This window comes from Phoenix dactylifera, chromosome 3 (assembly GCF_009389715.1).
Source record: "Phoenix dactylifera cultivar Barhee BC4 chromosome 3, palm_55x_up_171113_PBpolish2nd_filt_p, whole genome shotgun sequence".
Lineage (NCBI taxonomy): Eukaryota > Viridiplantae > Streptophyta > Magnoliopsida > Arecales > Arecaceae > Phoenix > Phoenix dactylifera.
In genome coordinates, this window is record NC_052394.1 from 21893472 (window position 1) to 21905410 (window position 11939).

General features: G+C 36.8%; 1 protein-coding gene across 1 annotated transcript; it reads right to left on the bottom strand.

The window, feature by feature from the left end:
- Positions 1 to 689: 689 nt before the first annotated feature.
- LOC103702912 (protein GAMETOPHYTE DEFECTIVE 1) lies at positions 690 to 9681 on the bottom strand. Its single transcript, XM_008785550.4, has 7 exons — positions 9181 to 9681; positions 7415 to 7492; positions 7211 to 7291; positions 5013 to 5170; positions 3558 to 4900; positions 3310 to 3430; positions 690 to 1131 (listed from the first exon to the last, which is right to left on the bottom strand). Exons 1-7 carry the CDS (start codon positions 9616 to 9618, stop codon positions 1122 to 1124), a joined length of 2229 nt encoding a protein of 742 aa, XP_008783772.2. The 5' UTR covers positions 9619 to 9681; the 3' UTR covers positions 690 to 1121.
- Positions 9682 to 11939: the final 2258 nt, after the last annotated feature.

Consider the following 11939-nt stretch of genomic DNA (forward strand, 5'->3'; position numbering starts at 1 on the left):
CCACTTTCCAGCAACCTCATACTGGCAACCACTTAACAACAATATATTTTGACACTTCAGTCCAGGATAGAAGATGATTTAGACAACCAAGGTATCAAGGCATCAGACTGTGCTTAAATCAGAGCAATCAGCAGTAAAAAAGCCGACAATCATATATGTGGTTATCTAAGAGCTTGAGTGGAAGCATGATTTTCCTTAGGTAACTGCAACTTACTGGCAAAAGGTACAAAGGGATCAAAATTTCTCAGATCATTAATTTGTTAGAAACTCTGATGTTTGCAGGCAAGGAATGCTGTTTCAATCACTAATTGTTTGCTGAGGAAACAGCTGTGCTAGAAGACAATGTAAGCCCCAGCCATAATCCCCAGCTAAAGTGCCTATGTATCACACAAACATAAGATTAACTTCAGCTGGCTATAGCACAAAATAATGAAGTTCATGCAACCAATAGTGTCCATCATCTCAGAATTTTGGTTTTGGCATTCAGAACAGACATATTACCTCATCCTGCTTCCGGGCATTGCAATGTTTACACAAGAGCTTGAATGCATATGACTATGAAAGCTATTGTTAAAGGATGGATGAGCAGAACAATAGAATTCACTACTGCATTGTGAGTCACAAGAAACATGGTTTTCCTCATATATACACCTTACCTTCAGGCATACAAGACAAGCAGGACACAGGGCTCAGTCTTCAAGCTGTTGTTACTAGATTAACAAGCAAAATAATTTTATCTATACAATCATAATTGGGTTTACAATAGTTGGTGCAAAAAGGCTCGGTTGAATAACATCTTAAAATAGAAAAATTATGCAAGCCAAGGAGAAGCAGCATATAGGTCAGAATGACTTATATTGTTCTTTACTGGAAATATACTGTCGATATGTAATATAAAAGGTTAGAATGACATTCTTGAGGTGGCAAGAGAGTATGGCTTCCATCAGCAGAAATTTTTTGACACCCAAACAGCAAAATATAATATGCCATTACAACCCGTAAAGTCAAACAATATAATTGATGACCACAACAAGGGATGACTATCAGGCCTGGCTTACTGTAATTCTCCAAATTTATTACACTCATCGAAGCTCTAACAATTCAGAATTAGTTAACCCAGATCACCAAACTCTGCGTTCACAAAAAAAAAAAAAAAAGTTGGTTTAAAATCTAGTGCAGGACAGAATAAAGTCATAAGTATAACTGGTAACAACTTACTAATTTCATGGTAAAACAACAAGTATGGATCTCCACCGATAGAAGTTTTCCAAGACATGGGTGTTAGTATCAATTTATTTGGCTCCCTTGTTGATAGGCAGTTAATGAGGCTCACAAAGAAGAATTATTTTTAGGATACTGCCCGGAACATGACTGTGAAAGTGGCAGTTGGCCAAAGATGGCAAATTTCAAAAGTTTAAGCCAAAGAATTGGAGCAAAATATACTCGGGTAATGACTGATGAAGGTTGCACAATGATGGCTGAAGAAGGGAGATATTCATGAAATTTGAGCAAATGGTGTAAAGGTATGAAATTTTGTCGAAACTACTTTCCCTGGTTTCTCAGTCCTCACTCTTTACTAATATTTTCTAGAGTTTGGCCTTTGAGGAGTCACCTTTTAATTAAAATTTTCTAGAGTCCTATTCTTCTTATCATTGGCTAAGTTCGAGACCAATAGGGTGGCAATTAGTCTGGGTTGGATCATGTCAGGATGAGATACAGCCACATAGGTATTAAAGAAAACGTGCCAACCCAAACATGATCCATTTATTATACAAGGCATAAATCCAAAACCAAACATGAAAACAAGGAACCTGACCCAACCCACATTACCTATTCAATAAAAAGGTGAGATCAGGTCAAGATCGTGATAACATGTTAGATGGGTATCAAATGGTTTAATGGGTTGTGCTGTAACCATGTCGACCCAACCCATTTAATAAATGGGGTGAAGTGGGTTAATCAGGTTAGGACTCTAAACCCAAATTTAACCTATTTAATAAATCGGTTAAGTTGGGTGAACCCGTATATGACTGAAACTATTAATACCAAACCCTTATCCGCTCATCTTGGGTTGGTTGAGGGTCAGATTGGTGGGCTAGGTCATAAATTGCCACCCCTCGAGTTCAACTCGTGGTTGCAAGAATTAGGAGAGAGGTATGCATACCACTTCAGGGAAGCAAGCATTTGAAATGTTATAACAAGGAATAACTCAGGAAGCAGGTGCCTGTTCGAAATTCTAGGGAGTTTCTTAAAGCAAGTTTGTCACCCTAGGTTGAAGGCATCAGCTACTGAGCTTCAAACAGGACTGGAGAGACTATGGTAATTCTAATTAGTTTATTTGTTTTGGTAGGCCAACATTTTTTGTTTTGTAAGTATGCTAGTTAAATCATTTTAAAATTCAAGTTCTTCATTGTCTTGCTAGAATTTACAAGCTACAGCAAAAGGTCCTTTCTTCTAAATTCAATTTCCGCAATTCCCACTTTTACCAGTATAAATGCTTATGAAAAAGAGTATATAACATCTCAGGAAGACACTTAAATGAGGTAAGTTTTCCAGTATTATTAAATGTCACTAAAGTGGCAATCAACATACTTTATCTTCATTTATTCAACCTAATAGCATGAGCTTCCTGAGAACGCTAAGTCAAGAGAGCCAGTCCAGTTACATCTGCATACTATAGCAAATAAAAAATGGCATCATTACCATATATTCTTATGGCGATAATTATTCATAGTAATTTAAATAAATTCCTTCATCTCTAGATAACCTCAAAATTATGACTGTGATGATAATTCAAAATTAAGAAAAAAAAAACAATGTAATTATGGAATTAAAATCCAGTACAAACTTTTTCAAGATCGAACAGTTGCAGAATCCCTTTATTTATGCACAAAAGGTTTGGGTTAACAATCTAGCCAGTAATTTTTTGAGTCACCGGTTAGATCATACCAAGGACACCAGTAACCATCTATTATATAACTTGATAATAACGATGATGATGGATTATAGAAAAGTCGGCATTCTTCTTACCTCTATGTACCTGTATATGTCTGTATAAATAAATAATAAATTTAAAACCAAACATTCACTACAACTAACAGCAAGGAATAATTCTTGCAAAATATACTCATGCAATTGAACTTTCTTTCTTTTTCTTTTTTTATAAGTGAGACTTACTGACAAGTACCAAGTGATGAAGCAGAATTGCCGAAATGGGAAGAAGTAATGCTATTAATGAAAATGGTTGGAAAGGATGTTCTTTAAAAAAAAAAAGTTTGTTAAAAGTCAATAATCACTAGTCATCCTTACAAATGTTTTCTTGGTCTTCGGAACTGACACATTTTCTTCTTGAAAAGCATTGGCTTAAACAAACCCTTGAAAGGCAATGGGAAAGCTGGATAGACCGGCCTTTGCCTGCTTCCTCGTTTCACTGAATATATCAAAGAGTAATGTAAACAATCAAGAATAAAAGGCTAACAAGTATAGAAGCTCTTTTGGAAACATCATGAAGATGTAACTAGTTCTAAATTAAGCTTCAAGTTCAATGAATGTACTACCTGACTTAATCTTGCAGGATGTGCCCCCGTTCGGAGCTGCTGAATTGTTTTCTATTTGTTTATTTTTGTTAGATGCAAACTCCTTCAATACTTCATCACTTTCAGTCAAAACAACTTCTCCTACCCCCAGCTCTTTTCTGTCCATAAGAGCATCCTCTAAAGGTATGTCATCTGCTAATGAGCTCAGGTCCTCTCTTTCATCACTTTCTCGATGCTTAGCAATATCGCTTTGCAAATATAAGCCATAGGCATTCAAATTTTCATCCTTCAGCTCTTGCTCAACATTTTTCTCTGTTCTTTTCTCTTCTGGCATATCTTTCTCCATGAAAATGGCAAAAAATGACTCATTATCCCCTGATGAGATCTGAGTTGCAACATTGATGCAACACATTTCTTCTGAGACATCAGTAGGAGTCTGAATTGCAACTGGAACATGATCAGACTGATCTAGACTTGTATGATCCTCCAAACATCTATCGGATAGCTCACAGACCTCAAAAGCAGTCGAACATATTGGATTAGCATTAGATGGCAAAAGATTTTCCTCATCTGTGAACTTACAATCCTCTGACACTGCACTACATATAGGCACATCAGCTGCATCAGAAATCATAGCATGCCTACTTTTGAGGTCCTCATTGGCCACGACATCTGGGTCAGGTTCTTCAGCATTAGCAAATGATGTTTCCATGTGAAACGATGAAGCCAAAACATTTGTGACAGATTTTTGCTGTTCTAATGGTGTTGTATCCATTGGCATTCTATTTTCAATTAGAAGCTCATTAGACATCTCTTGTTGTGTGACATCACCAGTTGCAGAAAGAGGGGTGCCATCTGCAGCAGCAGATGACCCCAGTTTCTTAGGAGAGGAGATCTGTGTTTGATGTTGACAGAATGAGAATGGCACAACAGCCTTTTGCTGTTCTAATGGTGTTGTATCCATTGGCATCCAATTCTCAACTAGAAGCTCATTAGACATCCCTTGCTGTGTGACATCACCAGTTGCAGCAAGAGGGGTGTCATCTGCAGTAGCAGATGACCCCAGTTTCTTAGGAGAGGAGACCTGTGTTTGATGTTGACCGAATGCGAATGGCATTCCATCAGCTATTGATGTGAAATCAATCGTATTTGAACTTTTAGACAGTTTGCCGGCAGAAGAGAAAAACTTTGTCATATCATCCAATGATGGCAAATCACCTTGGCTGCTAGAGATAGGATCCCAATCGTTACAGTCATTAAGCCAAACCCTTTCAGAGTCCAATTGTTCATCGGGCAAAATTCTTTCAATTCTGATAGCTTCCTTATAGCAATGCTTCTTTCTTAAGGCATTAGCTACCAGCGATCTGCATACCAATGAAACAAGCCAATATGGATTATAAGAATTAAAAAAGGAAAAATGAAAAAAAATGCATAAGATTGATTGCAGGAATATTAGAAGAACAAAATATACAAAACCTGCAGTTCTTGGAAATAGTTGCTTTTGCTCTCTCAATAGAGAGGCCAAGCAGAAACGCAGATAAATTTGCAACATCATATGGCCCTCTAATTTCATTTACAGTGGAAGCAGCACTTGAAATGATGAGATTCTTCCCTCGTGTCCAATCCACTAGTAGCTGTCAGTTGGAGAAATGAATATTTAGATGACAGAGTTGATATCTAACTATTAGCTAATAGGTAGATGGCATGATAAGGCATCTGAAGCATGCAGTACAGGAAAGATTGATGTTGTGAACACTCAGGTAATCAAAAGAAGTCTGGTTCTGTTGATTGAGAAAAGAGTATCACAAAATACTCATACATAGGATTGCTCCCTGCATTTCCATGATCTTTATTTTTATATAATCTCTCAAGTTATCTACCAAGAATCCAGGAAAAGGAAAAAAACAAGCCTTGATAATAAGTTCTATTTTAGCATTGTTGAATGATCCTACAGAAATATCTTCTTGGACAAAGCAACCAATTGTAGCAGTCATAGTTTCTCACTGACCTGAAATTCCAGCTGAAGTTTACAGTACATTGAATTGTTGCTCAAGCCTATACATGAATTTGCTGGGAATAATGCTTACCTAATTAATTGCAAACAGATTGATAGGTGAAGTGAGAAATTAGCTTGAAGGCATATTGGATGGTATCAGAATAAAGGGCGAAAGTGGTGTGGTAAAATTTGGCCAAACTCATTGACCCGATACAACCAACCTTATCCCACCACAAACTCAATACGGATAGGGCTAGATTGTCTAGAGAACCACTAGACATGGCAGTCAAATGAGATGTCAGGCCAATATTATATGAACAGGGTATGGTTCCAGTGCTATCACCAAAAGTAGATAACAACTATAACCTGAAAGCTTTATGAGCCTTCATAACATATTAAGATACCATAATTTGGCAGCAATTTTTAAAAACTTTATTACTCGTATTATTCTAATAGATATTTTTCTTAGAAATATATGACTAATTAGTAGAATTTTCACTGCCACTATATGCTACTATCGCATATAATGGCCAATAATAGCAAAACAAAAGCATTACAGATATTTTCTGCAAGAAATTATTTTTTTTGTATTTGTATAATTCTCATACTAGTATTTAGGCCCATAGATTTAAGTACTATACCATTTGTAGTAGAACTAAGTGTAACTATGTAGATCAGAGACAAGCAAGGTGAATCCAGATTTGCCACCCTAGATAAAGCCTGAGAAAACAGTCCAGTGTAGGATAAAGCATAAAGATATAGTATTTTTGTTCAAATTGGATCTAAATCGGTTATGGTTGACCTCAAATGCTGACAGGCAGACCCATTTGCTCAATTTTTGAAAGCTAAGATTGTTCTTTCCCTATACAAAGCCTCCTTTCCTAATCCCCATACAAGCCATTTACACATCATGCGATAAAGGAAAAACTTTAACTGGCTAGGCGGCATATTTCCTTAATTTAAGTGCTCCTTTAAGAGAAATTCTAATCAACTCCGCCTTCCTTTGTGTACATGTGTATATGTAGTAATTACAAGCTTAAAATGAAACAAAGGAAGAAAATAAACACAAATCTAAAATGGCAGAAAAACCTACAGAATGGGCACATCTTATCAACTTATTTGCAAACAGAACTAACAATCATTTTCCAAAAGAAATAAACCAACAAGAACAAAAACTTTTTCCTGAAATAGGACAACCTAGAGTGTAACTCTAAAATTTAAAAGGCTACAATTTTAAGATTCCTAATCAACCTTTCATCAACACTCCTAAGAACTGTAACGACTTTCTGGCTTGCAATAATGAGTGGAGACAAGATGGACCCTTAACATAGAAATGACGTATTCCTGTCAAGATGTACTTTTAACATAAAAATGACTTATTCCTGTCAAAATTAGTTGTGGCATAGATGTCCTGCCTCTATTACAGTTAAACATATAAGATTGCAACAAGGGGGGAAAAAGCAAGCCAACTAAATAGTCCAAAACTACAATAAAATTTACTGGATTGATTTCAGGATTAAGACTTTAGCTTCAATGTACAAGAACGTATCATGGCCCTTATCAAATGCCCAAAATCTTTGGAATGAGGCAGCTATATGGTAAAAATGGTTTAATTTAATTTATTAACTAAAGTAAGATGGTAAAGCAAATTTATTAATTGTAATGTGTGACTATTTACCTTGGCATCTGATAACATTTGTCTCCTGACATGAACATCAGCAATAAGGTGAGAGTATGTTATCTCAAAAAATAACCCACGCTGCAATCAAATCAGGTATAGATTAGGCTAGCAGGAAATTATGTCACAATTTGATTTATTATATTAACACAATCAGGGAGCATAACTTCATTAAAAAAATTAAAGAGCAATCTCATACAGCACCTTAATTGCAGCGTCTACCATTGGAAGTTTTAAACGGAAAGGAAGCCTCTGAGAGAAGTCTATCGATATTATATCAACCTGTGAGAAAATATCTCTTGTTGAGAATACTCAACCAGCAATAAAGTTGAATTTAAAAGGTAAATAAAAATGAAGGAATGCTATGACGAACAAAACCTGAAAAATATAAACATATAGCAATTCTACAATACATGGTAGATCACACTACAATGACACATCAAAAAGGCCAAAAATTTGTTCCAATGGACTCATCCGCCCTTTATAGGAGTCGTCGGCAACAGAAGATCCATATGGTTTACCACAAAAGCTGGCGTAAGGTTTGACAGTTATGAGTTCCAGTAATGGAAGATTTCGTACTTGGTTTTAAGCTTAAACAAATTCACTATATCAATGACCATAACTACATTTTGCTTTTTCCTTTTTCTTTTTTCTTTTTTTTTTTTTTTGCTTAAAAAATATGATTGTTCAGCATAAACATTCCTTTTTTTTCTTTTAAACTTAATTTGCTACAGTTCATGTTCATCATCTAGAAGAAAAGAAAATGCACCACCAAAATACACATAACATTTGACTATAAGCAAGTGCATCATAGACCAGAATCTCTTCCAATCTTGAAATCCACTACTCATTCGGTCATACAATGCAACTACCCTCTAATCTACTTGTACGCATTATATTTTTCATCTTAAAGTACAACTACAGACTGATAAAATTAATAATATCACACATATAACAGATTGAAATTCATCTTCTCATTTGCTTAAGAAGAAGATGAATAAAAACAAATCATCCAGCATTGAATTGACACTGATTTTCAAAGTACTGATTGCTCCAGTGACTAAGGTTATAGGTCTAATGCCACTGCATCAATGATTTTTTGGAACAGGTAGAGTAATAAAGAGTAATAAAGATTGGAATTCCAGGGCTTTTGGCTCAATTTAATCTAAAGATATCCAAAACCATCTGCAGTCTCTTTTGTTAAAGTCCGAATCAGCAACAACTTTCTTTTAGAGAGCATTGATATAATTCTTCTTCATAGCCTTGAGGATAAATTTGTATCTCATCTATTATCTGATGAAAAGTTCAGATGAAATTTGCATTCCCTGCACCATCCCATAGCCAGCTGAAATTGGCTTGAGGCCCAGAAACACCTTATACTCCACTGAAATTGGAAGAACAGCTACAAGACCATTCCTTATGAGCTGTGGAGCTATGTTGACACAGCAAGGAAAGACTTCAAGAAGGTTATTGAAGTGTTGGAAACTTTATGTAACTCGATACCTATGCTTCTTATGAAACTACAAAACTTATCCCCGTTTTTCGCTTCAGGATTTACCCTGAAAATTGGGTAACACCATAATTGCTTCAACAAGGTTATTGGAGTGTTTGTTATTTATTACCTTTTATATTTGGACAATTGGGTAAATATAACTTTACTTTCTCACATCAAATTTTCAATATCATAAGGATACGTTAACTGTCGTGTCCGGAAAATCCATATTGAAATTTTTTATACAAAAAAAAAAAAAATCCTTTTTACTGTTTTGGATGGTGGTTACTAAAACGCATACTTAGGGTTTAGTATCAGAAACTCACAATGTCATGCACTGCCAATAGTTTATCGAAGGAAGAATGAAAGAAAGGAACCACCACGCAATTGCGCTTCTCAGATTTTAAGAAAACTCTGATATATAAATCTAGTACTATAGCGAAAATAAAGGAATATAAACAAGCAAGAAGCATTGTACCTCAGAGAACTTGCAGGCCTCATCGAAGGCCACCTGGTTGAGAGGCCGGACGGCGGCGATGTCGTAGGTCCTGAGCACGGGGTTCCCGGGGTGGAGGGCTGCGGCGGCAGACTTGGCGCTGATGGAGACGGTGAGGCGGGAGTACTGGCGGAAGGAGGCGGAGAGGGGGACGCCGAGGATGTCGCGGTGGAAGGCGACGGTGGAGGCGAGGGCGGGAGCGGCGCCTAGGAGAGAGGAGAGGGGGAAGGGGGGGATCTTGCAGCGGTCGGCGTCGGACATGACACCGCGGAAGGGGCGGTCGTAGGCGACGGCGGCGTAGCCGAGCTCCATGGCCTTCACCACCGCCTTCAGCCGCGCATCCCGCCGGGCCTTCTTCTCCGACGCGGCGGCGTCATCCCTCTCGAGATAGGGGACGCTGAGATCGAAGAAGAGGACCATCGTCTGTGGCAACGGCCGGCGAGGTGGAGGGTTTTTATTGGATCTTTCGAGAGGCGAAAACGCAAGTGCGCGGCGGCGAACATAGATGGGCTGGGCTTCTTAGCAAAAGGCACATAGATGGGCTGCGAATCGATAAAGAAACCGGGTCTCAATTGAATCCGTTTCCCCTGCCACATCTCTATCCCAATTTTTATTTTTTCGCCCATAATCATCGTGATACACCAAGTGAAGTTGTATTTTAAGAACTTACAAGTAACTAAAGGATCAATATTTGACTTAAAGATATATTTTTTTCTGCATAAGCTTGGGCGTTGTAGATATATAAGTTATTTTAGGTTCAATCGACAATCTATAATATTTTTTCTCAATCTATGGGCATATAGATTCGGCAATTTTCATAGCTTGATTCGAAGTTTGCCGTTTGGTAAATAAATATTTTAAGATGGAATCGGGCATCTATATGCAGTTTTCAAATATATGCTATACAAAGTACGAATGGTATTTGAAAGGCTTTCCAAATTAGAACAAAAATAAAAATTTAGAAATTTATAAATAATATAATATTTAAATGAGAACATATAAATAGCATTTTTATTAACTTCATCCTCGTCTATGAGTGATTGGCCATTCCCTTCATCTACCTAGCACCATCTTCTCTTTCCATATCCTTTTACAAGGCTCTTCCATTATTAGTCATTTAGCATTTTTTAATTTCTTTCTAAGTCTTTAATATTTTAGTTTACATGTTAAATTATGTAAATTTAGATCATTGCATATATTCCTTTTGATTTATAGCAAAAGATTTTCTTTTCTATCAAAAAACAAAAGGGATAGTGTATAATTCTTACAAATGATCCATGTTATCCTTTTAATGAAAATGGAGAGAGAATTAATTAGTATGCAATTATATATGAAATGAATCAAAAAAAAATTCAAAGCAATTAACTCTTGAAAATAGGGAAAGACATACTTTAACCCCTCCAAGTTTGTACAAAAACATATAGACTCCAAAACTTTAAAAATTACAACAAACACCACCTAGATAATTTATTATAGCAATGTAATCTTGTCTGTTACCGGCCCCTAACATCATTAGTGGATGCAAAGAAGAGAGATTCAAGACTAAGTTGGACACTGTTGCAGGTGCAACGGTTCCATACTTTTCGAGCCTTAACTCCGCTTCTAGTGCCTTATCTCTTAGAGAGGATATAGTGGTGCTGGTAGCAGAATAGCTCTCTATCTCGAGATTGAAGCTAGAATGAAGTTTTTGCCTTTTATCTTCCATATTCCTTTCCGCTCTCTTTTTATTGACCCCACCATGGCCTTAGTTAAGATATCTCCTTCCCATCCGAGAACCCGAACTCGCCCCTCCAACATCTCTTCTAACCTCACAAAACTTCTTCATATGTATGGAAATCAGCAATGCTCTATTTTGCCCCTACCTCACTATATAGCCAAAATCCTTTGCTTTTTAGCACCAAAGTGAGATTTGTGAGACTTTTTTTAATTTATCTCCAAGTTGTTTCTTTCTATATCCCTCTAAATCAAAATTCCAAAAGATTCCACTAAGAAATCTGAATTCTTGATGAATTAAACAAAATTTATTTTTCTTATTATCTGATCTAAATAAATGCAGAAATCAAGTACTTTTACAGAAAATTTTTTCAATTTCTTGTAGGAATCCGAGAATCTTAAAACTTAGAATTCAAGCTCAATATTCTTCTTATCTATTTTATCTATTCTATTATCTTCTTTATCATAGAGATGCAACAAGGTCATGGTCGTCCTCTACCCCTCCCTTTAGTCCATCCTTATCTAGGTTATTCGATCCTTCCATATATGTCAATACTAGCATTGTTGCCTCGAGTACCTCAACCACTTCTCACTAGGCCTCATCATTGCCACCAAAGTTGGCCGATTGGGCAATCATGATCAAGAAGACGACATTTTGGAAGTTGATGAAGTGTCGAGTAAGGTGAAGTATCTAAACTTCACAATGTTAAGGGGATATAGGATACTGTGCCAATTCATAGCTAGATGTTTGATTGTTGGTCGATGACTATATGCCCAGCAACAACCTGGTGGCACTCCTTGGGCATCCCGCTAGGATAGCCACATCCTCAACTATTCGATGCACCATCTCATTGTGCTCATCATGGCCAGTGATTTAGTTTTCCTCTATGCCACTGGCATCATCCATAGGGACATCAAGCCCCAAAGCATACAAGTTGACATAGATTTAAAATGCATCTATCGAACTTTGGGTTGGAGTAAATGATGGTGATGGTAGGGGTGGCAAAGATGGTAGCATAGTGTCGATT

Bases quoted from the DNA above. Each gene is read 5' to 3' on its own strand.
- LOC103702912 (XM_008785550.4), bottom strand. From the start codon at position 9,618: ATGGTCCTCTTCTTCGATCTCAGCGTCCCCTATCTCGAGAGGGATGAC. The intron at 7,292-7,414 runs GTGCTGTATGAG...ATTTGATTGCAG, and splicing joins TGGTAGACGCTGCAATTAAG to CGTGGGTTATTTTTTGAGAT. The intron at 5,171-7,210 runs GTAAATAGTCAC...TCCAACTGACAG, and splicing joins AAATGTTATCAGATGCCAAG to CTACTAGTGGATTGGACACG.